This window comes from Amaranthus tricolor, chromosome 6 (genome assembly GCF_026212465.1).
Source record: "Amaranthus tricolor cultivar Red isolate AtriRed21 chromosome 6, ASM2621246v1, whole genome shotgun sequence".
In the NCBI taxonomy this organism is placed as follows: domain Eukaryota; kingdom Viridiplantae; phylum Streptophyta; class Magnoliopsida; order Caryophyllales; family Amaranthaceae; genus Amaranthus; species Amaranthus tricolor.
In genome coordinates this window covers 6,293,929-6,320,580 of record NC_080052.1, presented here as the reverse complement: position 1 = coordinate 6,320,580, position 26,652 = coordinate 6,293,929, and the positions used below count along the sequence as shown (strand labels likewise).

Genomic DNA, 26,652 nt, shown 5'->3' with positions numbered 1-26,652 from the left:
CCATCCAATGTTCGTCCCCACAACATTGAAAAGACATTGAACCACAGCCATAATACAAGCCACATTTTTATACGAATTTGCTCCCTTAACCCATCAATCAAATCTTGGAATAGAGCTGTCCAGCAGTTGTAATTGGCCACCCAACATGAAGAATATTTGCCATTTTAGTGGAGCTCATTGCTAATAGTATAAGGAACAACTCAACACTCGTCTTTTTTCATATATGTTACACAATTTAATATTAAATAATCATGGCCTACAGTAAATATGGACCTGAACTCCCCTTGAAAACATGAACCAAGGCAAGGAATCAATTATTGACCAATGACAAAAGGAATAACATTGTTCTGTGATTATAGATTTTTCGACGATTTATTAACGTTAACGTAAGTATGAAATGCTTATTATGATTGATGACTAGGAAAAACATCATGTTTTTTGCTGATATATAAACATCATTGTTTTAGCCTTTTAGATTTTAGCAAGGTCGTTTTTTGTTAAAATAAAGTTGACATGCTCGTATGATGCAAATAATTTTGATTGCATTAATAGTCCGAATTTGCAACTATAAAAGTATCCTATTTATTTGATTCTTGAATATGAGCGCTTTAGCTTTTGTAAATTTAAGATTGTCGTTTTTTCATTTCGTGATATATACGTGTCCTAGTCCGTCCAACCTAAGACGTAATAGTGTTATTCTACAAGTACCATATATACTTGAATTCATAGGTTCACCTTTCACCCTCAAGTCAAAAATAAGTCATTTCATTACTATACCTTACTTGCATTAAGAAAGCCTTCCTAAAACAAAACAAAAAATGGAAGTAACAAAGAATATAGAACTCCAAACAAGTGAGCCAATAAGAGATACTTACAAAATTGCATACATTCTCCATTTCTTCTTAGGAGCTGGAAATCTTCTTCCATGGAACGCATTCATCACAGCCATTGATTACTTCGCGTATCTTTACCCATCAAAACACGTCGAAAGAGTCTTCTCGGTAGCTTACATGACTTCCTCCTTGCTCATCTTGCTGTTAATGGTAAAGAGCCAAGGAAAAAGTAACAGCATGTTAAAGAACAAAACAAGTTTCAGAGTCAGGATGAATGCTGGGTTTTCCATGTTTGTTCTGTCTCTAATGGTAGCTCCAATAATTGATTGGGCTAAATGGCCCGACATGAAATCCCATGGAAGCTTCATCATGACTGTGTCTTCTGTGATTGTGTGCGGTTTATCGGATGGATTGATCGGAGGAAGCTTGATTGGTTCTGCAGGAAACTTACCTAAGGAGTATATGCAGGCAGTTTTTGCTGGAACAGCTTCTTCAGGTTACTGGTCTTTTTTTTACTCTTTTCCAACAAACTTTTTGTCTATGTATGTTTTTTTTAATGGAATTAAAAGTGTTCATTCGGACAATAGGGTTTTGTGTTTCGGGTCGGTTTAAAATTGGGTTTTGTAATCACATTATTAATTTTTACATAATTTCAAATACATTTTAAAGTGGGTCAAGTTGGATTCGTTACAAGATCAGATAAATATCGAATCAGGTTTGTTTTGAACACCTCTAGGTAGAATACAGTATAAGAAAAGAATTAATAATTTATTAACTCCAATCATGGAAAAAGAGGAAATAGGTAGCTGTTACATGGGAAAAAGTTCAATAACATAACTTCTCAGAGTGGAAACAGGGGTTTTCAAAACTGACAAGTACTTCAATTATACATGCTAGTAGTGTGTTTCAACTTCAACAGTATCTCCTTTATTTTTGTTCTTTTCCTTCTTTTTCAAAGAAGATAACTTGTGTAGAATAAGACAAAAGCGTTATGGTCATATTAAGTTCATGTGTCGGTTAATTCGATTCAGAGTCACACTATATAAACTTCTACCGTTAGTCGCAAATTTTTATATTAGAATTGTCCCGCTAAAATAAGTTTGATTTTCGTCAAAACAAGGCCATGTTGTTTTGGGTGAAAATCTATTTCAGCCTTTCGGGTCAGGTACTCGGATATGAATCAGTTTTGCCTATCTAATATTTACGAATGTGTATGTGTAGGAGTTCTAGTTACGATGCTGAGGATGCTAACGAAGGCGTCACTCCCAGAGGATCCGCAAGGCCTACAAACAAGCGCGCACTTCTACTTTATAGTAACGGCCATCATTCTAGTAGTTTGCACAATCTGCAGCAACCTGTTGTTCACACTTCCTGTAATGCAAGCATACTATAAGAAGCAACAATCTGAACAACAGCACACTGATGCTCCAACTCACAGGCCAAAACTTTCTGAAACTGCAAAGAAAATCCTGCTTCCTGCACTCGGAATCCTGATCATCTATGTTGTTACGCTATCGATTTTCCCGGGATTCATTTCAGATAACGATCAGAAATCCAAGCTACTCAAGGATTGGTACCCGATTTTGCTGATCATGGCCTATAATGTTTCGGACTTAGCAGGAAAATCGTTAACAGCATTGTTAATTCCAAGCAACATAAACAAAGTTACATGGGCGTGTTTGGGAAGAGTCCTGTTTTATCCTGCATTTAGAGCATGTCTACATGGACCAAAATGGCTTGATAGTGAATTTGTTACAGTGTTGCTAACATTTATGCTTGGTTTAAGTAATGGGTATCTAACAAGTACGCTTATGATCCTAACACCGAAATCAGTGAGTGGTTCCGAGGCAGAGACTGCTGCGGTTGTTATGGCTGTGGCTCTTGGATTTGGTTTGGTTGGAGGTTCTGTTCTTGGTTGGCTTTGGATCACATAGTAACTTAACAAGATTTCTATTTTATGTGTTTAATTTTCAGCTTTAAACATCTTAAACTATAACTAAGTATAGAGCATTAGACCTTGAAATTATTACCATAATTTGTAGTTTGGATCAACATATTGTGCATATTTTGGCTTAATTATTGTAAAATCAAGTATTGTGAGAAAGTTTGAACTAAGTTACTGTATTTCATGCTTCAGTTCTAATAATGGTTAACATCTGCCTGAATTTTAAGAAATGAATATAGTATCGTCCGTTTTTTTTTAATAGCTACACTTCTCCTTATAAGCTCTCACGTAAAAGAGATAAATTTAGCTATTAAAAGAAAACCAAAAGTACACTCTCTCCGGTTTTTTTGTTCTTCTCGTTTACTTTTTGCACAATTTTCAATAAATTTTGAGCCTTAATATCTCTAAATATGCATCATAAAAATTATAAAAAAGATATAGAAAAAATGTATACATTAAGACGAATCTAAATAGATCTCATATAGATATATTTTATCATCTATATATATCCTAAAAATCTTAATCAAATTTCTCTCTCCAAAATAGAATATTTCAAACGGAAAGAATATTAGGAAACAGAGGGAGTATGTTTTAAAATAATACTTTCTCTGCTTTTTTATTAATAACTACACTCTTAGTTTTCACGCTATCTAATACTCCCTCTTATTCAACTCAGTACTCCCATTTAGTTTTATCATATTTGCCGAGATAATAATTTAACCCTTAATATCTCTAATTATACTTAATTAGAAATGATGAAAAATTGATATTAATAATACTTACATAAAGATGAATCAAACAACATATCAATTGACTATGTTTTAACTTATAAATTAAGAATAAAATACAAATTAAAAGTGATAAGCAAATAGTAACTCAAAAGTAAATGGGATTACTAACAAGAAAAGAGGAAGTATATATATCGAAAAGAAAAAGTATAATATTACATTGAGATAGGCATGTCGTTCAAAGCGAAACTTAGACTTGAAATTTGTTCGACATAACTAACTGCTTGAGGTTGATTGTTAATGGACTTGAAACTAACTAACTCTTTGTGTCTTTCAATTTGCTATATTGTGGTTACGGCACCCTATGGCCTATATGACCAGTTTTTAACTATATAGTAAGTTGAAAGGTGAGGAGCGAAGAATTATATGTTTGTAAGCACAAATGGCTAATGAAAATTAGAAATATAAACACAATAATGAAAACTAAGATTATGAATATTGTAACATTGGTAAAATTCGCTATAGGTTTGGACTTTGAATTAAGCAACAAGCATTAGCTCATGATTTAGTATCACCCTTAGTTTAAAGGCACAACGCTTGCAACGGTATGAGCGCCTTACAGTGCAGGTGAGGTGATTTAGTCTTGTTTTAGAAGAAACCAAAAGGCCTACCCTCACAGTGTACAACGGTAGACGAACTTTGAGTCGTCCGTGATCATTAGTGTCTTCCCAAGCTACCTCAAGTCAACTGTGGGGATTAGCGGTGTTCAATGGGCCGAATAAGGGCCGGGCCAAACTTAAGTAATTATGCGCCGGCCAGACAAGGGCCCTTTAAAATTAAAATGGGCTTTAAATAGGTTTGGCTTTCAAAGTCCAGTTCGGCCAAAACCAGCCCATTTTTACTACTAAAAATTATTTTAATCTCCATTTATCAATTTTGTAATAATTAAATTACCATTTATAATAATTAGATTAAAAAAATATCAATAATTTCATCGACATTGTCATATATAATATTTAAATTATACATTGATTATACTATTTACAAAGGCCCGTTTTCAGCCCTTATTGAGCCATTTTATAGCCCGCTTCATTTTAATTATAGTGTAGACCATTTTCAGCCCGGCCCTTACAAAGCCCTTCTAGAAACAAGTCACATAAGGGCTCAAAATGAAGGCCCGGTCCATTGAACACCCCTCGTGGGGATCAAGGAAAATACTATAGTTCTATAATCAAAAATATCACATAATGATTCATATATGGACTTTGACTAGACTTCAATTGAAACAAGCGAGTACCATAAGTTTTCCAAACCCGCAAAATATATAAAAGTTGCTAATTTTTGAATGATCATCGATAAACATGTTGCTGTTCAAATACACATGCTATCAATACAATAATACTATGTATAACGATTAACGACCAATTCATTCCAAAATTTCTTGTAGAAATTAAAAAAGCTTATAGAGGTTAATTTTAGTATCTACATGTCCTTACACGAATCTTTTAGGAACTCCAAAATAATTGTTTCATAATATTTTCTATTTCTTATCTCACTCTTTGGCCTCCGCCTAGATCAACATTTTCAATTTGTGTTGTTGATCGTCTCCATTGCAGTCTAAGAAAGTATCCTGCAGGAGTCCTTCCAATGACGCGTAGATGGATTTGTTTTCAATGGCTTGAGCAGTTGAGCATACCTGCCGACTCCTCAAACATCTTCAACTGGTGTTTTATATACAGTTCCCAGGTACATATGATTTAGGCATAGGTATTGGTGAAATAATACCAATCCGCTGTCATGAAGGGTTAAAGAGGGGTTAACATGAGAATTTGTAATAAATAATACTAAGCAATTAATTAAGTTGGAGGGAATCAAGGTAGGGATAATTAGTATAAATAGAGGGGAAGGGAAGGGAATTAGCATTCATTCATATAATAGTTTCAAGTGGAGTTTAATACTCACTAGGAGAGAACAAGACTATCAAATGCTTGTATACTATCTTCTGCAATTGTTCTTTGTTTACATTCAGTCTTTCCATATACATTTACATTTTCATAAAATTCATTACATTCATATACATTTCTCTTTTTGTCATTAGTAAAATCAGTCCTATGACTAAGTCAGTCCATAACAATTGGTATTGGTATTAGAGTCGTTCGATTCTTGGTGATCGAAGACACATCAGAGGTCGAGATATTCAGAATATGCATTCTGATGGTGTTCTTGAGTCCAAGAACAGCAGAGGTCAGAGTATTGCTGGAGTTCAACAATGTCAGCAATCTGCCATACTTGAGTCTTTGAATCGTATGGAGGAGTTAGTTGCACGGATGAACAACATCATTGACAAGCAGTCTCAGAATATGAGAGAACTTTCCAGACAGTTCAAAGCAGATCTTGAAGAGTATATAACAAGAATTCAGAGAAAAAAAAAATCAGATGATCTTTGGGAGGCTTTACTCACATCTCCTCGAAGGTGCTGATAAGGGCACCATTTCAAGGTATGCCAATACCTCTTATATTTGATAGGAGTTGTCTTGTTTGCTGATAAAACAAACAACCAAGTTCAGCTCCTATATTTGACATTACTTGACGACCCCTGGGAGAATAGCTTGGGCTCCGCAGCCCTAGGATACTTGTACAAGAGGCTCTATGGTGCTGTCAAGAAGAATGTCAAGGAGATTGCAGGACCATTATCCATATTACAGGTAATAACAATAACATTTAGTTCTAATTTATACTTGGTAAATGACATTCTTATTACATTTACAATTGTTAATTGTGGGTGTGAGAGCATATTCTGATCGGCCAACCTTATAGAAGTGTTGGTCGTGGTGAAGCTGCTCCTCCGCAACTACCTCCACCAGATGTTGCATATGGATCACGGTGGAATTTTGCGCGCCGAACGCGCAAACACACAGGGACCGGTCAAAGATTCTACTAGGATCAGTTAGACCTGCTGCGACCCAACCAGGTTGATATTTCAGTACTCATTAACATTAATGCAATTTAATTAACACATCATTTACATTTTCATAACGTATATTATAGTTTTTGTGGGACCTGTACCCTGCCGAAGCCTACGCAACTGTGCCCGAGCACTCGGGGATTCAGTCAGGTGCCTAGAGGGCTTCTGTGCCACTCATATGCTTCGACATTGTCGAAGTACATCTACCGGAGCGTGTACTGCGCCAATATGGGTTGGTACAGGGCATTCCACCACCTTGCCATCAAAGTACCAGTCCCCTCCCTTACCAGAGCGACACACAAACACCTCTTACTACCTTAGGAGGCGTAGGAGACCAACTCAGTTGGATAGGGTAGATGAGGGTGATGATCGTTAACGTTAGGTTTTTGTGTATTTTGATTGACTATGTATATATATGTTTATTTAGTTGTATATTTCAAACATTTGTATATATTTAGTTGTATATATATGTTTATTTAGTTTACCATAATCTCCAAGCTTTGACTTACGAATGCTCGGACTTTAGGCGATGATTCATCCCGCGTAGAACATACATTGACTTGTAAAAACTTATGATGATGTCTCTATTACAAATACATGAAACAAAAACGACTCAATAATTAGGGAGAATGATGCCAAAAATTCGACATAAATTCATTAACAACGATTACATACATAGCTTATTCATGACTTACAACCATTACAACCTAGGGTCAAAATCGTGGAATAGTGGACCCTGTTTGACTAGGTTTTAGCTCTGTTCGCACTTATCCATTTAATTTTTTCTCATTGTAAGTAGCTTCAAGCTTAGTCTGCTCACACTTTACCTTCAACAATTTCTTCGGGTCCACACATAATTCTCAGGGTCTTGCCTCGACTTACATTTTTCCCACCTTGAGGACAAGGTGGAATTTTAGGGGCCGGTATGTCATGAAGGGTTAAGAGGGGTTAATATGGGAATTAGTAATAAATAATACTTAGCAATTAGTTAAGTTGGAGGGAATTAAGGTAGAGATAATTAGCATAAATAGAGGGAAAGGGAAGGGAATTAGGCACTCATTCATGTAATAGTTTTAAGTGGAGTTTAATACTCATTAGGAGAGAAAAAGTCCTCGAATGCTTGTATAATATCTTTTGTAATTGTTCTTTGTTTACATTCAATCTTTCCATATACATTTACATTTTCACAAAATTCATTACGGACCTGTCTGGTATGAAAACTTTTTTGTGTTAGAAATGGAATCACATATCCGTTATCCTTTCCAACTGTTTGTTATATAGGTGAAGTAACAGTTAACGTTTCTTGAGGGTAACTGAAAGCGTTACTTTATTACCTCTTCCTCCTAAGCGGTAACAAGTTTTTTCCCTTCCCTATATATCAATTTCTTATGGGTTGGGGTTTCTTACTGCAAATTCCCTCATTTTCATTCTCTCTAATCATTTTTTCTTCTCTCTGCTATAATTAATTGGGTACAAAACTCATCTAATTAAACAATTTTTTGTCATAAACTTAAGATTTAATCTTGAGTTTTTACAGTAAAATTACTTATTTTTTAGGAAATTGTTAATATGAGAGATAAGAAAAGAAGCAAGGAAATGATCAAATCAAAAAACATCTGGTAAACTATCTTTCTTGTATTTTACTGGAAGTGTAAAGTTAATTTTTTTATTGTTGATTTAACTATTTTTGTAATTTTTTGAGTATTTTTTTTCTTTTTACAATTTTCTTGAACTTTTTGGTAATTTATAGAAGAATTTTTATAAAGCTTTCATAAATTTTGGAGTGACCTTTGAAGTTTTCATAAATTTTGGATTAATTTTTTTAGAATTATTATTGAATGTATTTTATGAATTTTATTGGGTTGGAAATAGGTGTGAAATAGAAGAATGACACTTGAAAAGAGAGGGGCAAGGTGGAGAGTACAAAATAAGTGAATCCATTCATTGTTATACCAAACACTTATCAAAAGTAACGGTAACTATTACCATTTCTCCCTTTTATCTAATTCCATTCCAATTCGTTTACCGTGTTGATATCAATAAGTCCTATGGCCAAGTCAATCCATAACATCCAAATTCCACGCGTACAAAGTGTCAGACTTCTCATCATGACAGATAATTCTCAGTTCTAAAGATAATAACTCATAACTCATACTTCAAAAAGCAAGGGGATATGTGTTTCCATAAGCACTACTGCACTTCTAAGCTAATACAGGAAAATTTCTAGTTTGTATCAAAGAACATTCCCTCCAAGTTAATTGAGGTCATCACTCTTTAGGACCCTGCACAAGTTCATAAGCTCAAAAAGGTCTTTAGAGGAACCAAGTAATCACTTTTAGTTATATTTTCAATCCACACCTGCTTTAATGATCACACTTAGTGCACCCATGGAGAAGTAAAATCTCATTTTGTTCATCTTGTGACTGCTTCTCTCTAGCGTTAAAATAAAAGAGTTATTCCTCAGCAATCAATGGCAGTTTTTCAACCTCACAATACGGACCTCTAGAACAAGCAGCAAGAAAGGGCAAAAATATATATATACTACACTTATCCTCATAACTGCAGCAAGCATTCTCAGAAGCATACCTTAGAAACTGCATATCTATATACGAGTGAGATGCCGGAAACCAGTGAACTCTAACGCTCCAATTCAACTTGAACCCAGATCAGGGTAGTTCCTGCATTATCAAATTGTGTAACCCAAAAAAATAACAATAACGTGTCTGTTTTATTGCCAGGACACAGAAACTACAATTAATTTGCATACTATTGAAAATTTAACCACTTTCAGTCAACAAATAAACAGCTCATGGTGAAATAAAGACATGAGGCACATAAAATCTCATCTCTGTGCCCTATTCACTATCTTTTGTTATTTTCTCATCTTCATATGGGGAGGGAAAACACTCACTTATCCTGGTCAATACTTCTTTAGATCACATCTCATTCTCACACATAATACACATTTTCCACGAGTGAACATAGCACAAATAGAGCACAACATCCCATAACCCTTAATTCTACTCTTTCAGGTCCAACTAAAAGATTAAATTTTTATTTTTACGTTGTACTGATGCCCATTTAAGTATTTTCTCATTCTTCATGGCTGATTTGTTCTCATAGAAATGATACGGCGACTGGTGCATGTTTGGACACATGGATTATGGTGGTTCTTTGGGAGGTCAGCAGTGAGTTGAATTTCTAGGTTGGAGGGTGACATACCCACATAGTTGGTTCCTTGGTGGCCTATAATGTGCAGAGTCTTCAAGCGTGTGCCAAAAGCCCAAAATCAAATATTGCATTCTTTCGTGGACGAAATCAATGAAGTGAATTCCTGGTATTTTCTTGTTTTATTGAAGTTCAGGAGTATTCACATTCAATAAAACAAGAAAATACCAGAAATTCACTACTACTACTAACCATTTCTTCAATCATGAATACATAGCAGAATCAGGATATCCAAAACTCTATTAGATATGGGGAGATTAACAGCTCATACCTCGGGAAAAATAGTTGAGAAATATTTCCTTTATCCACTAGAATTTGCATGAAATTTCTTTGTCAGTATTGTCTAAAAACAGCTTCATATAAGTCCAAAATTGATATGTGCAGCATACACTAACTAGCGAGGCCAAATTGTGAATAAAATTGACCTAAGCTCCATCGTGAAAACAGAGATGAAGAATTGGCATTGGATCTTTCAAGGTAACTAGTAATTATGCACAGCACATCTTAGAAAGAGCAGAATGAGTTGTAAATCCAAGGGGCGTATTCAACAATCAGATTGAATTTAGGCTTATGTCTCCTCATTTTCATTATCTGACAATCCACATTCAAGTTTCATTGCAGCCAACAGCTCTGGAGATACAGCTAATGAAGGTACACCAGATCGTTTATCACAATCCTCCTTATTATTAAAAGAGCGATCTGTTTTGACTTCAGCACCCCAACCTCTGTAAAGTATGATTTTGCTTGGCTCCTGAGATACCAAAACTCCACCTGTTTCTTGCTGCAGCAATTTAGTTGAGGAAACAAGTTTAGGCCTTAGACTAAAACAAGCAACATTATGAAATCAAAATAAATAAAAACCGTAGTTCACAACTGCAAATACCTCGAGTTTAAAAACCACCTCTTGAACTGATGTCCCTTTAGCTCTCCCCTTGACATTGACAATGGCAAGAGGATATTTCTTAAAATGGTCCTTAATTGCTTTGGCAACACCAGTAACAACATTGCTCCTGCCTATAAGAAAATAACCAGGAAAAAGAATCAGTCAAATTTTACGGGGAAAAAGGTTCTAAAAGTCGAAAAACATTGTAATTACCTTATCCAAGAAATTTCTGGAATAAAAGACTAAGTTTGGCATGGTGATATCAGTTATTCATCAAAGTGTATGTAAAATCTTAAATCTAATACTCATTTCATCCCATTTTTCACTTTCCACTTCTAAAGGACACAGAAATTAAGAAATTATGATGTGCATAAATACATTATGATGGTAGATAGAGAGAGATGAAGTAGCAAGAGAACATATTGTATTTATGCTGAAATTGTTTTTGACTCACCCACAGCTAGTACAGGGCGTCTTTTCGTCTTGAGGGCTTGCTGTCTCAGAAGAAGCCTCTCTTTATTAGTAAGTGGTTTCGCTCCAGCTCGTACTGCATAAGGGTTCTTCTCCACTTTGTTTTGAAATGACCGAGAAATCACCTCTTTCTTATTTTCTTCTGTAGATGGTTTTGTTATCTCATCCTCAACATTTTCGTGTTCAGAATTGTCTATTGACACTGATGGTTCTACTTCATTGTTGATTGACTGCAATGGTTTATCGCAAGAAGCATTGGCTTTACCAGAATCAACAGAAGAAACAAGATTTATTTCTGAACTTTCCTGAAATATGATGAACATTAACAAAAGACTGATATGAAAAGGCAAAAGAACATGCAGCTGAATTTAAAAGTCAATCAAAGACCAGTCAAAGCAAAGAATCCAACTCTACCTCAAAATCATCATCAACTGAAAAACTATCAGCAGCTTCAAGGGTGTTGTCATTGAATGAAGAAACATTAACCGGCTCCTCCTCTTGGATAGAATGAATGTTTTCTTGAGAGTCCTTGAACACTCTCCTCCGGTTCGTAGGAATATTCTCACCAGATTTGTTCAGCTAAAACAACATAAAGCACAGAATTAAAGACACGGGCGGATCTATAACTTATATTAAGTGTATTCAAAAAAGTCAATTTCAAAGTCAATGTTATACAAATAAAATTATAATATAAAAAATTCAGTACATTTATATTTAATAAACCTAATAAGTATGATGAAATCAAATGATACCAAAAAAAAAGTATTAAGCCATCTCTAAATTAGTCTTCTCGGAATAGTCCAACGCCTTCAATGAAAATTCAAAGACAACGTCGTGGCCTTTTTCCCTATTCTCTTATTTGTTTATGCTGTCAATAGATATGGTTTTCATTTATTTAATAGTTATAGTATGTGATTTCTTATTTTGTTAATTAATAGACAAAATTAAATAATTAAAATTAAAATTTAGGCCAATATTGAAAAACAAAAGGTTTTGGGCCAAAATGATTGTAGTATACTTTTTTGGAAAATTCTAAAATTTATGTGGGGCATTAAATAACTTCCCTCTGCCCCTGATTAGAGATCAAGTAAAAAGGAAATCAATCCACTAACAGCAACCGAAAAGTATCTTATATACAATCATCAAAGAACCTAAGAAGCAAGAGTACTGATACTCAGCAACTTGAATTTCAAAAAAATACCATAAATACCAAAAATCAAGCAAAAATGTACATTTCATTCATGTCCAGAAGCTGATTAAATGTGTTTATTTGGTGTAGTACAAACTTTAAAGTTTGAAAAAAGCTTCAAATGCAGGAGCTAAGCTGATCCTACACGGGTTTTTCATAAGCATATTGTTCAAGTCTTGAGAGAAAGAAGAATGGGACAGCTGACAAGTGATGCAGAAGCAAGGAGAAAAGGTGTCATCTCTTGATTGATACATATATTATTGCAGCTTTGGACTACTGAAAAAAGGTTCTATGTTGGTGGAGCAATTAACTTTAACCATTGTGATTAAGCTGGACATGACTCAGATTAAATCATGAAAATGAAAACATGAAATTCAGCAAACTAAATCTACTTACCCACTGAGAATTCACCCGTTTTCCTGCTTCATTATCCAAAGCCTCCTTATCTTCCCCCTGTGGAGCACATAACACTTATAATCATGTCATGTCCTCGCTAGTATAAGGTCTATAAAAATACAAGACAACTTACCAACTTAAGCTTCAACTCCTCTATGTTTTTAGCTAGCTTCAACACGTCGAGTTTCAAAGACTGCATTAAGAATACAGTATTATTAATATGATGCCACCACCATCTTATTTATATCAACACAGAAAATAAATACAACAGATTTTCAACTACAAAGATTAAAAAAATTAGGTAGTGTTGTCAAGTGTTTAACAAAAAAAAGACACTCGTGCCTATACAAAAATCAAGAGAACGACACCTCAAGCGCAAGGATCAAACTCAGGATTCTAAGTATTGACCTCTGATGATTCACAAAAATATAAAAAAAAAAAAAAGAAACTCACCAAAACTGTTACGTATTAAGATAAGGGAAATAAATTAACTATACCTCACGCCGCTGGGCTTCTATTGAGCGTTTTAATGCTTCTTTCTTGTTTAAAAGTGTATCCGGTCTCAAGGAAGCTGGACGTTGGTAGTTCTTCCCACGGTACACAATGATTGCATGGCCTTTCCTGTCTCTTTCAACAGCCACTAATATTCCACCGCTCTCTGCCTCTAGTATACGTGCTATATTCTGGATCTCATCAATATTCCTTCCTCCACATATTATCTTTACAAGCTCCCTGTACTTCCAGTGTAGATGCATATTCTCAATTGTGCCATCAAAAACACCTCGTCTACCTGAAAACAAAAGGCAAAGCACAGAGATCAAAAGCAGTCATTTCTGCAAGATCAAGACTTTCCTTCGCATTTAACTTTGACCTGTTCTCCTATACAATTTTCCTATCATCAACTACTGCATATGTCATCACTCACCCAGCAATAAAAAAGGCTTCATTCTCAAGCCAACTCTCCTGAGCATGTATCTCTCTTCTTCTGTGATGCCCTCTTTATCCACCTCTGTGTTTCGAGAAATCTCAGCCTGCTCCAGCTCAGAAAGAAGCTTCTCTGTCCTTGCTTTCTTTTCAATAGTCTGTAAAGATGAAATCCAAGAGCAACTAAGAAAGAGAAGCCTTTTGTAGAAACTCCATTTTTTTGTATGCTTACCATGGACAACTTCCTGCTGGTTCTTGCAATATTTGTCTGAACAGACCTCATTTTCTGCTCCTGAGAGACATTCCTCATTGTTTGGCCCTTGCTTTTTTCACTTACAAAAGCAGCATGTTGCCCTTCAGTGCCCCGTAGAATTTTATCAGTAGTTTCACCTGAAGAACCATCAGCCACCAGTTTGTCTCCATCCATCCTGTTTCTCCGCCTCTCTTCAATTGCTGAAGAAACTGCTGATGGAAGAAAATCTTTTCCTCGATAGAACACTATATACTCCTTATCCCGGGACAAAAGTATACCACCGGTGAGGCGCTGCAAAATAATTTACCAAGATAAGATAGAAATTGAAAATGATCCAATCAGCTGAACAATTTTATTAGCCAAGGACTATAAAAGGCAATTCCACACTGTTGCCAGTTGTTTCCCAAAGGCACGCCACAAAATGGACTACAAAGGCAAACAGCTTTCCTACACAAATTTTAAAGGTTTGTATACACATATAATCAAAACTAATTCATATAGATAAGGGTTACATCAAGAAAAATTATATACATTGTGGAGTTGGGGTTAAATGGAAGCAATATAATGTATTTCATCATATATATATATTGGGTAGTATGATGACAAGGCTGATGCAAAAAGATTTTAAATCAAAGATATGGAATACAAACTCCAAGGGTCAGAAAATAGATAATAGATGCAAGGACAAAGGCAACATTATTTTCTTTATTTAGCCAAAGTTGAGACAATCACGTCTATTTGGAGTCGCATACCCAATATAGGTATTGAATCTAATATAAAGAGTAGAAACATCATTGGTCCACATAGCTTTACCATCTGGTAACACATTTGCACAACCCGACTAGATTGGGTTGGCCAACTGATTCTAAAAACACTTCACTTTTAAAACAATCTTTCTGAACACTCCCAGCAAACCAGGTATGTGGCACAAGATGCAGTTGCACCTCCTGCCATTCCATGTACCAAAGCATACAATTCTCCAGGTAAAAACTGGATTGCTTGTATAGATACAAACTTATTCCTCCAATCTCGTTTATAACAAAACCCTGTAAATCTATCACCTTCTAAGGATTTCTAACAAGTAAACTTAGGAGATTACCACTAACCTTCAACTCTTCAGCCATCAGCTCACTGTTAGTGTTCTGAACTCCTCTTTTAACAGCAACCTTAACAATCTCACATTTCTCCCACAATCTAAGAATTGCAGCAGCTAATCCCTGAAGGTTCCTGTTTCTCCCTAAAAGAAGGATTTACTTTAGCAACAGTTTAATTGCTTGAAACATAACTGAAAAAGAGAATTAGAAGAACAAAATGAACTAGGCAAACCGGCATCAAATGCATTTTTAAACAATATGGGTTGTTTCAGGGTGAAAAAATACATATATAAAGATATATAATGATACAATAGGGGTATGTGAAAAAAGAAACCAAAATATCAAGACAACTGTTTTGTGAAAGTAGGCAAAACCTTATTCACATAACCTATAACCTTTTCTATTTTTTCTTAAAGATAAATAACAAATTACGGCAGTTTCAACAAGAAACTACCACAAAACCACCAATTCAGTTCTCATATATGCTTGAGACATGTCCAAACCTTGGTGTACTGTGTACAACTACTCCAAAAGTGTCCAAGCTACCTAAATGGGTTATAAATTTCTTCAAGCCTTTAATGTTTTGCAATAGACATGAGTAAAATTAAAGACGAAAAGTCGACGACAATGAAAAAACTAATCTCACCCAGAGCAAAATGACAAGGAAGCGGTCGACCGAGTCTCTTGAGTATTGTCATCTCATCGTTTGTTAGTTGAGGCTTCACTCCATAAGGAAGCAGGCGAAAGGGTTTCCTGTACCGAGGAACAACAGCTGGTAGTAGGTCTGCATCAATAGGTAACGGCTCACAACCCCACCAATCAGTAAATCGAGGCCCCAATCCATCTAACAGGCGATCAGCTTCCTCAACGAGTTGGGTTTCACCAGGTAGCAGAAATCGCACCCTGTTGGGACTACCAACACCCGGAACCAAGGACGAATGAGCCAAAATTCTTGTTTCACTTCGATCAGAAGATTTTATAAGAGTCTCAGATGGCAAATTTTCTTCTTCAGCTTGCATTCCATCACCCACTTCCTTTGTATTATCAGAACTACTACTCACTGAGGCTTCGTCCAGAGAGAAGTAAGGATACTTGTAATTTACCCCTCTATACAAAACAATTTTGCTTCCAGTCCTCCAAACAACCATACCTCCTGTCTTTCTCTAAAGACATCATATTTGAACACTAATCAGTGAAACAATTCACAATCAAGCTACTTTTGGGGGGAAGGGAGATCATAGAAGATACAAAAAAAATTAGGTTTCACGTGATATACTAAACACAGCTGAACGCACATGATTGGCCCGCCTCACTAATATACTTACAAAATAGAAAAAAGCATATCATCAATTACACTATCCAAATTGCGCGAATCTCGCTGCAATAGAAGGCAATGACAATATCACCAACTTGATATCATCCATAAGTGAGCATTCAATTTTATTTAAAATCACGCAAGAATTGATCAACCCACCCAGCCATTTAAAGCCTATCAAGTATTGTCTTGAAACCCCCCTCTCGCCCATCTGAAGCAAAACTTCATAACTATCAGTAATCAGACTAACTTCTCATGACCTCTTTGTTCAATTATGCTACCATTTATTACGATCTTAGACAACCTAATCTCAGAAGCAAAGCAAAAATTGACAAATTGTTAGAAGCCATGTGCAATTTCGAATATTATGATATTTTTCTAACAAATTTGTATCTTTAAACGTAATTTAATATTGAGGCCTCCTATTTTTTTGGGGCGTTTTATGGTCGAACATGTAGAACATGCTCAGAACCGGCTAATCTCATATATTGGATGTTACCCTCATACCACTAGACTTCTTAAATCAATACGCATGACACCAAGAAGTGCCTTCAAGAAATTAATAATTCACAAACACATTACATATTCCACCCCCATTCCTCTTTCGGTCAAATTTCCTCAGTTTTAACCAAATCTGTCACTACAAAGTACTAATAAAAGTCACAAAATTACAATTCCATTTCACAAGAAATCTTAATTTAAAGAAAAATTATCCAGCAAAACACGACTTAAAATCACAATGATAAGATCCAATCAATCCACATTTCCCAACAATGCAAATTATAAACACAGACTTTCATCATATATTCATATGCACCAACAAAAAAAACCAAAACGTTAATGTATTTTAGTTATTACCTCCAGTAAAACATGAGTCCTCTTCATATTAAGCCTACAAATATCCTCACAAACAATCTTCACCACTTCAAAACTCCTCCACCTCTCATGAATCCCATTAACAACCCCCTCAGTAATCCCAGCCTTGCCTAACTTCATCTTCTGCTTCATCCGAATCCCCATGGTTGTAAGCCTCCGGAGCTCCGAACCTGACAACGTGAGCTCAGCCAAGCTTGGTACTTTACCCTTCTCCTCTTCTTTCTCTGCCTTCCTAAACTCTTTCCGTTCCTTCTGAGCTACCCAACTTAACCCATTTAGCTTAATAATGGCATCCCCAGTACCCGGTTCAGGAACTGGATTCTGGGGTGTAGACCAACTCGGGTCAAGGGTATGCCCAACCCGAAAATTAGGGATTTGGCGGGAAGTAGGTATAAAAATCTCCCCAATTTTAGGGTTAATCTCATGTTCTGGCAACTGGGTATCTTTGATATTATCTTCTACAAAGCCCAAAGTTCTTAATTTTTCGGCAATTCGTTGAATTGCGGATTTTGGGAGGGTTTCTGAGTTGTAGTTGGAAGTGGATTGGAGATGCGATTTAAGGGGTTTTTTGCGGGTTTTGCAGGTGGGATAATGAAGAGAAGTGTAATGGTGGGTATAGTAAGGATGGTAATGGTGAAATGGAGGTTTAGAGGATAGAGAAAAATGGTGGAAAGATAAGAAAAGTGACATTTTCTGTTGGAAGTGAGTTTCTCCTTCAAAGGGAAGCGGGAAAAAGATAACTCTGCTTTTGCTCATTAATTATAGTCCCTCCTGTCCTGCTAAGTAAATAACTGCAATTCATCAATCTAGTAAATTATATGTACGTGGCAACTGTTTATAGATCTGTGACTCTAACAATATTACTTTTTTTTTTTTGATTATTTTATTAATTTTTTAATTTTTTAGTAATTTACAAATCAACCGTGATTAAATTAGATTTCCTACTTTAAAAATACAATAGATCTTATTTTAATTTAAGGAAAATTGTAGAAACTAAATCAATTTATTATCGATTTGCTAAAAATAAATTAAACAATTGTTTATTTTTTGTGAGGTAAACTATTGTTTGCTTTTTAATAAACCAAAATTTTGTTCATTTCATATAAACTCAACTAATCGGTATAATTGTTGAAAATAAATTCAACTATCATGTATTCCTAAGTGTGGACTTACAAAAAAATTTTGAAAATGGTCATAAATAAAAGGTGGATTTATTTTTAGCAGAGACACCTAATATGTGGGTTTATTTGAAAAAAAAAATAATACATGAATTTATTTTCAGCGGATTAAGTAAAGATTGGTTTATTATTGACAATTTACCCTTTAATCTATCTTATACAAACATTTAATATTTTGGATAGTTTTCGATATCATACAGCTTTATTTTAAATTCTTATTACTCACTTTTTTTCTTATATCATTAGTAGGTGTCCGTGTTATAATGTCAAAGGGACAAAAAAAGTAATACTCATTTATTCTATTTTTGTATATCAATCCTCTTAAGAAATTCCAAAGTCTGCTTTAATTTTAATAACAATAACAAATAATAATAATAATAATAATAATAATAATAATAATAATAATAATAATAATAAATTACAATTAACTATCTATTGTATACCAAATTTTGTATAAAAAAATAAAAATTAAAAAAATTAAAAAAAAACTACATAATCTTTTTGTTTCAAAAAACTACTTTGTAAAACTCAAACATTTGCAAAATACTACTACTTGACATATTCTATTTGTTAACCGACCAGTGAAGGTTTGACCAAGCATGTGGTTGTCATGTGATGTTACTAAATGTAACATTCCCTCCAAATTGTTGTTGTTCCCCCTATTTCCTTCTTTTATAAATTAACCACTGTTAATGCCATATTTTAAAGTACATTTCAGTCATGTTTTCTTTCTAGCTCTCCCATCTGCTATTTCTCTGCTGCACAACCATTATCATCTATACATTCAAATCTTGTTTGTTGTATTTACACCATACCTACATCACTTCTTTGCAACCTAATTGTTTTACTTGGTCTTGTAATTCTTAGTCACAAAAAACCACCAAAATACAATCTAACATTGATTGGTTTCATTATCTCATAGGTTGAATAATAGAGCAAAGTTTCTATCAAGTGACAATGTTTTGCAAAAGTTTAGGTCATATAAATTAGTTTTTTGCAAAAAAAAAAAAAAAAAAAATAGAATAGGTAGTTTTTGCAGAGGGTCTTATAAATAGGTAGTTCTTTGTTATTTTTTCTAAAAATAATAATTATAATAATAACAATAATAATAATAATAATAATAATAATAATAATAATAATAACAACAACAACAACAATAATAATCATCATCATCATCATTATCATCATACTCAGTGTATCCTGCTTATGAGGATATGAGCAAGGTCTGGGGAGCGAAATAAGACGGCAACACATACCCATAAATGAGGATACGGTCATAAAGTCCCCCGGCGTAAGATAGATACTCCAAAAAAGTTCTTTTTGTGGCAACTCGCAAACCTGCATCTTACACCATAAGTTTGACCTTTAACAATAATTAAATAGTAAATATAAATAAAAAAAATACTAAGCATATAAAGAAAAGTAAAAACTAACTAAAACGAGTTAAAGAGTGTTATAGGAGTAGCAAGGATTAAGAAAAGCAAAAGATAAGGGGAAACTATCAGTAATCTAAGACATGAATAAGATGCATTCAACTACCCATATCCCTAGTTAGGTCCTCCGAGTGGTGTAAGTCATGCAAGTCCCTTTTATTTGTTCTTTCCATGCTTTCCTAGGTCTCCCACGACTTCTCTTACCCTCCACTATGATGCTTTCGATCCTTCTCATGGGCCATCATATGTCTTTCGCTTCATATGCCCAAACCATCTCAACCTAATTTCAAACATTTTTTGTAGAAAGAGGGGCAACCCTTAACTTCTTTCTAAACTCATGGTTTCTTATTCTATCCATCATTGTGTGACTGCACATCCACCTCAGCATACGCATTTCTATAACTTTCATCTTATGTTCAAACGTCTTTTTTACAAGCTAATATTCTATCTCATACATCATCATAGGCCTGAAAGCCGCTCGGTAAAATTTACCTTTCAATATACTAGGAAACTTCCTATCACATAGCACCCAGTGGCTGCTCGCCACTTGAGCCAACCCACTTGTATTCGATGAGTAACATCTTCGTCAATCTCCCCATTATTCTTAATCACTGACCCAAAATACCTGAACTTAGTCATACATGCAAAAACTTCTCCACATATGGTCACCTCTAGCTCACCTATCGGCTCTGTCCGACTAAAGTCACATTGAAAATATTATATCTTCGTAAAACTTATGCATAGCCCTCTACATTCTAAAACTTTCCTCCACTCTTCTAAGTTACTATTAACCTTCTCCTTAGTTTCTGCAACCAACACGATATCGTCTGCAAATAGCATGCACTAGGGCACAGTCTCCCAAATAGATTTAGAAATCTCCTCCATAATGACCATAAAAATAAAAGGGCTTAGCGTCAATACCTTATGTAGACCCACTTTAATTGGAAAAGACTTTGTTATCTCTACCTGTGTATGAATGTTAGTCGATACTCTGTCGTGCATGTCCCGAACTACCTAAATTTACATTTGTGAAATACCTCTGGCCTTGAGGAAATCTCAAACGATGTCTCGTGGTATGCTATCATACGCTTTTTCCAGGTCGATGAACACTATATGCAAATCCTTCTTCCGCTCCCTATATTTTTTCACCAGTCTCTTCAAAACAAGAATAGCCTCAATGGTTGATCTTTCTAGCATGAAGCTAAATTGGTTCTCTCTTACCAATGTCTCTTGTCTGATTCTCCTCTCTGTCACTCTTTCCCACGGTTTGATCGTGTGGCTTAAGAGTTTGATCCCTCAATAATAATAATAATAATAATAATAATAATAATAATAATAATAATAATAATAACAATAACATTAATAATAATAATAATAATAATAATAATAATAATAATAATAATAATAATAATAATAATAATAATAATAATAATAATAATAATAATCATAATAATAATAATAATAATAATAATAATAATAATAACATTAATCACAGGAATTTACGCGTTTGGAATGAAGCAGCAATTGGTAAGATTGCCTAGCATATACATTCTTTGCATAGTCTCTGTGGGTGAAATGGATTCATAGAGTCTATAAGAAAGGGCGGTAACTGGTTACTCTTCAATCCACCTCCTACATCTAGCTGGGTAGTGCATAAACTATGCTCCACTCGAGATAAACTCAGTAGATGGATGAATCAAGGCTCCTATTCTAGTAATGTTGTATACCAGAGTGAATTGGGTGAATTAGCAAGAGTAAGATGGAGTCGAGTATTGTGGAGTAGGCTCTCTATTTCGAAATGTAGATTCATTAAGTGGCTTCCATTCAAAAACAAGCTTAAGACAAGAGTTGAGCTCTGCAATAAAAGGAATTATTTCAGATGCTTTGTGCCCCATGTGTGGATCGCACCCTGAAACAGTGTCTCATCTATTTTTCAACTATCATTTGAGTAAGCGATGCCTTTCTGAAATCTTACTATGGTTGGGAGATCGAAATGCAATGGGTAACATTCTTCACTTGGACCATCACTAATAGCAGGAAGAAAGTTGTTTTTGCTATTATCGCTTGTCTTGTGAAGACCATTGTGAGATTGGTCAAAACTGATATTGATATTAGATTTAAAGCTCTTGGTTAGACACCTGTGTCTACTTAGCTTCTTAAAACTTGTATAGTTTTTGCGTTTGGTTTTTCTTGTCTTTGGTCTCCACTTCTGCTCTATGCACATAAAGGGTGATTTGGTGATACCCTTCATAGAAGGTGAGTACCTAATTCATACTTATGCAAATTAGTGGGAGTGGGGTTAATTTTGCCTCTTGTACTGCTTGGTTTCTTTTTGATTTATGTATTTCTCATTCTCCAAAAAAATAAATAAATAAATAAATAAAATAATAATAATAATAATAATAATAATAATAATAATAATAATAATAATAATAATAATAATAATAATAAGAAGAAGAAAAAAATTACTTGGAATAATTCAACCTTTTTATGATTTTTCAACAATAATCCAACCTATTGATTAACCAGGAATAATTCCAACTTTAAGGGGTATTTGCCTAGTTGTGTAACCCAATGACCTACTATAATAGGTAATTCACCAAAAAAGCAAACTGAAAATTAATGTAAAAATTAAAGAAAAATTATGAAAATTTACATAAAAAAATTCTAAATAATAAAAAAAATCTGAAGTTTTTCAACATATTTTTAATATTCTTTTCAACATTTTATTTTAGTTTATCTTTTTTTTTAAAAACATAAAACTTACTTTAACAAGTCATCAAGTTACCGGGTTTACTCTAGGAAAATACCCTCAAAACTTGGAATTATTCATTATTAATCAATAAATGAGATTATTGTAGGAAAATCATGAAAATGTTGGATTATTTTAAGTAATTTTTTCTAATAATAATAATAATAATAATAATAATTATTGTCTACTTCTTTTTATCACCACTTCTTTTTGTCATAGGCATGGAATACTTGTCCAAAATCCTTGTTTTTGAGAGCAATATGCATTCTTTTGGTTTTCACCCCAAATATAAGAGAGCCAAGCTGACTCACTTGCGCTTTACAGATGCAATATGCATTCTTTTGTAAAGCTGATCATTGGTCTGTTTTGACTCTGGTTAATTGTATTGACTCCTTCCCTCGAACTTCAGGTCTTGTGGTCAATTCAGCTAAATCTGCCATTTATGTTGCTGGGATTAGTCCACAACTAGGGATGGAGTTAGCTTCTATTACTCAATTCCCCTTGGGGAAGCTCCCATTTAGATATCTTGGTGTCCCTTTGTCATCCAAACGTCTTTCTGCTGCAGATTGTGATGCTTTAGTTGACAAAATGACAAGCAGAATTAAATCTTGGAGTGCCAAATCCCTGTCTTATACTGCTAGACTGCATTTGGTTAATTCAGTCCTTATGAGCATGTCCTCTTATTAGTGCCAAATATTTGTTCTCCCCTAAGAAGGTGATTAATATAATAAACTATGTTTGTCATTCATTCCTTTGGTTTGGTGTTATTGACAGCTCTAAGCTTGGAAATATGAGTTGGTCTAAGGTTTGTAAACCTAAGAAGTTTGGTGGTCTGGGTGTTCGTAATCTACACCTTTGGAACCTTGGGAAAGTGGCTTGGCATATTAGTTCTCTCATTGAGTCCTTATGGGTCAAATGGGTGCATGAAGTTTATACGAAAGGAGGCAATTGGGCTATCTTCAATCCCCCGCTTACTGCTAGTTGGACTATGAGGAAAATTTGTCAAACCAAAGACATTTTGCTACCTTACATTCAACAGTCTGAGTACTCTAATGTCAAGGAGAACAGCCAAGATTTCGATGGGATAAGATAATTTGGCATAGACTATCTATTCCAAAAACTAAGTTTGTTCTTTGAATGGCTTTGAATGATGTGCTGAAATCTAAAGCTGAATTAAGGAAATTTGATGAAGTTGCGGATGATCTATGTCCCCTGTGTGGCATGCATTCCGAGACAGTTGATCATTTATTCTTCCAATGCTCTTTCAGTCGTTCCTGTCTACCACTCCTTCAGTCCTGGCTTGGGGTTCGGTGCAAATTAGACAAACTTAGGAAGCTTGATTCCCGCAAATGGTTCCTTTGCAAATCTATGAAAGGGGTAGTGATAGCCATCATAGCTTGTCTATCCTATCATGTTTGGAAATCTCATAATGAAGTTGTTTGGTTGGGCTTTGTCAGGAAGATCGAATTAGTAGCTGAACATGTTAAGCTCGATGTCCAAGCTCGTCTTAAGGCCTTAGCTATTGATGTAAATTTAGCTGATTAGGTCTCGTTTTGTTTCTTATTTTGACCTGTGATTCTTCCTCTCTCTTGCATATGAAGAGTGAGTTGGAGAAACCCTTCCTAGAAGGTGGGTTCCTTCATACTGATGCAATATAGGGATTTGTTGAATAGAGTGTTGGTACATTTTGTACTGTTTTTCTGGATTTGTGATATATATTTCATTTTTCCAAAATAATAATAATAATAATAATAATAATAATAATAAGGAAAAATTGACCAGAATAATCCAATTTTTGCATGATTTCCCTATAATAATCCCACCTATTGATTAACCATGAATAATCTCAATTTTAAGGGGTCTTTGCTCGGAGTGCACCAAAGTAACCTGTTACCAATTATACAGGTTATTTTTTCTCAACAAAAAAAGGAAAATTAAAATATTTTTTAAAAGTATTAAAAAATAAAGATAAATTACTATAAAAAATTAAAAACTTTAAAGAAAAATAAAAACAAATCATCATAACGGGAACTCCCCTGAGCCACAACCCTCTGGACTTCTGAAAGAAGGAGAGCAAAAAAAGGAGGATGGAGAATTGGAATTGTTGGCACCATTTTAATTAATTTTTACTAAAGCCCAACTTATCCTAATAGAGGAAGATAAGAGTGAAAATGGGGATCCTCTGGAAGATCAACTATCGGTGTAAAGCTGAAATAATCATGTTCCTAAAATTATAGAAGAGAAACATCATTTCATGTTCAATCAAATTCTCTAAGACATTCATCTGCTGCGTTTACACCTTTTGAACAATAGAATTCGACTCTTCTTCTATTAAGTATCGACCCTTCGGAGATTGGGTCTCTGGTCTTTAATGTAGAAGAAGAAGGTGAATGAGAGAAAGAAGGGGAGAATTTACTGATTTTAATAAAGGAAATGCGATGTGAAGAAGAAGATATAAAAGGGAAGAAGAATGTAAAGTAACAGTCAACAAATAACCTTTGCAGCCGGTTTATTAACTTGTATGAATGCCACTAGAAATAAGTATTGAATGCCACTGAAAACAAATATAAAAAAATGAGACTATTTATGATTAATCAATACTTTAGATTATTATAGAAAAATTAGATAACGGTTTCTGGGAAATTTTTCCTAATAATAATAATAATAATAATCTATTTTAACAATGTTGAATACGAATTCGGTTTCAGTTGCTTCATTTTGTTGGTTACATTTGGAATTTTACTAATTCAAAAAATTATAATTAGTTCAAAAAAATAAACAAACCAATTTAATTGGTTCATTAAATCAATAGGATATTGCAAAAATGTTAAAAGTCCTTTAATTATTACTTATTCAAATAACAAAATGGAAAATTAATAAACTTCAAACTAAAGTTAATCTCTCGTTTCTAATTCTAATAAAAAAAATATAAAAGGAAACATATCATAATTAGTGTGCGAGAATTCAAATGCAACCAACATTGTGAAATGAAAGGTATAAAATAATTTAAAATGATTTAATAATTAAAAAAATTAGAGGTAAATAAAAAAAATATGTAAAATCTTATAACAAACTAATTAATTTTTATTTTACAAAATAATTAAATAATTAACTTTTTATGTATTATTTTTATAAATAAATTAAATTAAAATAGATTATGATATTCCAAAATTATAATAACTATTTCAATAGAAAATAAATAAAAAATAACATGGCATGGTTTTAATTTTACACGAAAAAAATTTAAAATGTATGGAAAATTAAACAAAATGCTTGAGAAGGAAATCCATTTAACAAATAAAATTGAATTTAAAACATTCCTTGCTAGTGTGTCAAAAAAATAAAAAATTCTTTGCTACACAAATAAATTTTCACTTAAATTTAAAGTTATAGGTCACCTCTTTGTAATTGTAAAAATTCCAGACCACCTATTTGAAATTTACTTAAATTTTATGAAATAATTTTCTAGTTAGTTGAGAAAATAAACAAAGCAATATCATTGGTCCATTAAATTAATAGGACATTACAAAAGTATGTAAAGTTTTATAATTTTTGCTTATCCATATAACAAAATCTGATATTAATACACTTCATACCAAAGCTAATCTTTGAATTCAAATTCCAATAAAAAAACATGAAGTAAAACATCTTATAATTACTTTTATTAATTATTGTGCGAAAATTCAGATGCTACTAATATTGTAAAATAAAGGGTATAAAATAAATTTTAAAAAATTATAGATTAACAAAAAAAAAGTATATAAAACATTATAAAATATTAATTTTATTTTATTTTTCAAAATAATTAAATAATTAAATTTATTATGTTTTCTTTTATTAAAATAAGTAAAATTAAAACAAAGTATGATATGCCAAAATCATAATAAATATTTCAATTCAAAAAAAAATAAAAAATAACATTGGTTATAATATTACAAGAAAAAAAGTTAAATAAAATTAATGGAAAATAAAAAAAAAATTGAAAAAGGAAACACATTTAGGGAAAAAAAATGAATTTAAAACATTTTTTGTTATCAAAACATATTTTTACTCAAGTTTAAAGTTATAAGTCACCTTTTTGTAATTATGAAAACTACAGGCCACTTAAGTTAAATTTAATTAAACCTCAGGCCACGTATGTGAAATTTACTCTTTTACTTTTAATGAAAAATTTTTCTGATTATTTGAG

The 26,652-nt window shown here is 33.6% G+C and overlaps 2 protein-coding genes across 6 annotated transcripts; one reads left to right on the top strand and one right to left on the bottom strand.

Moving 5' to 3' along the window:
* Positions 1–710: 710 nt before the first annotated feature.
* LOC130815111 (equilibrative nucleotide transporter 8) lies at positions 711–2,993 on the top strand. The gene is made up of 2 exons (XM_057681469.1): positions 711–1,329; positions 2,055–2,993. Exons 1-2 carry the CDS (start codon positions 819–821, stop codon positions 2,765–2,767), a joined length of 1,224 nt encoding a protein of 407 aa, XP_057537452.1. The 5' UTR covers positions 711–818; the 3' UTR covers positions 2,768–2,993.
* Positions 2,994–4,813: 1,820 nt separating this feature from the next.
* On the bottom strand, positions 4,814–17,866 carry LOC130814519 (CRM-domain containing factor CFM2, chloroplastic). 5 transcript variants are annotated; one of them, XM_057680616.1, is made up of 14 exons: positions 17,083–17,866; positions 15,556–16,072; positions 14,922–15,052; positions 13,795–14,106; positions 13,564–13,720; positions 13,136–13,428; positions 12,772–12,831; positions 12,639–12,695; positions 11,468–11,632; positions 11,037–11,358; positions 10,583–10,713; positions 9,971–10,480; positions 9,058–9,149; positions 4,814–5,298 (listed from the first exon to the last, which is right to left on the bottom strand). In XM_057680616.1, exons 1-12 carry the CDS (start codon positions 17,854–17,856, stop codon positions 10,268–10,270), a joined length of 3,132 nt encoding a protein of 1,043 aa, XP_057536599.1. In that variant the 5' UTR covers positions 17,857–17,866; the 3' UTR covers positions 4,814–5,298; positions 9,058–9,149; positions 9,971–10,267. The 5 variants fall into 5 exon arrangements, with proteins under 5 accessions (XP_057536599.1, XP_057536597.1, XP_057536595.1 ...); XM_057680614.1 differs by lacking the exon at positions 4,814–5,298 and adding an exon at positions 5,471–6,462 and having other exon boundaries at positions 8,830–9,149; XM_057680612.1 differs by lacking the exon at positions 4,814–5,298 and adding an exon at positions 5,471–6,462.
* Between the last annotated feature and the right edge of the window lie 8,786 nt (positions 17,867–26,652).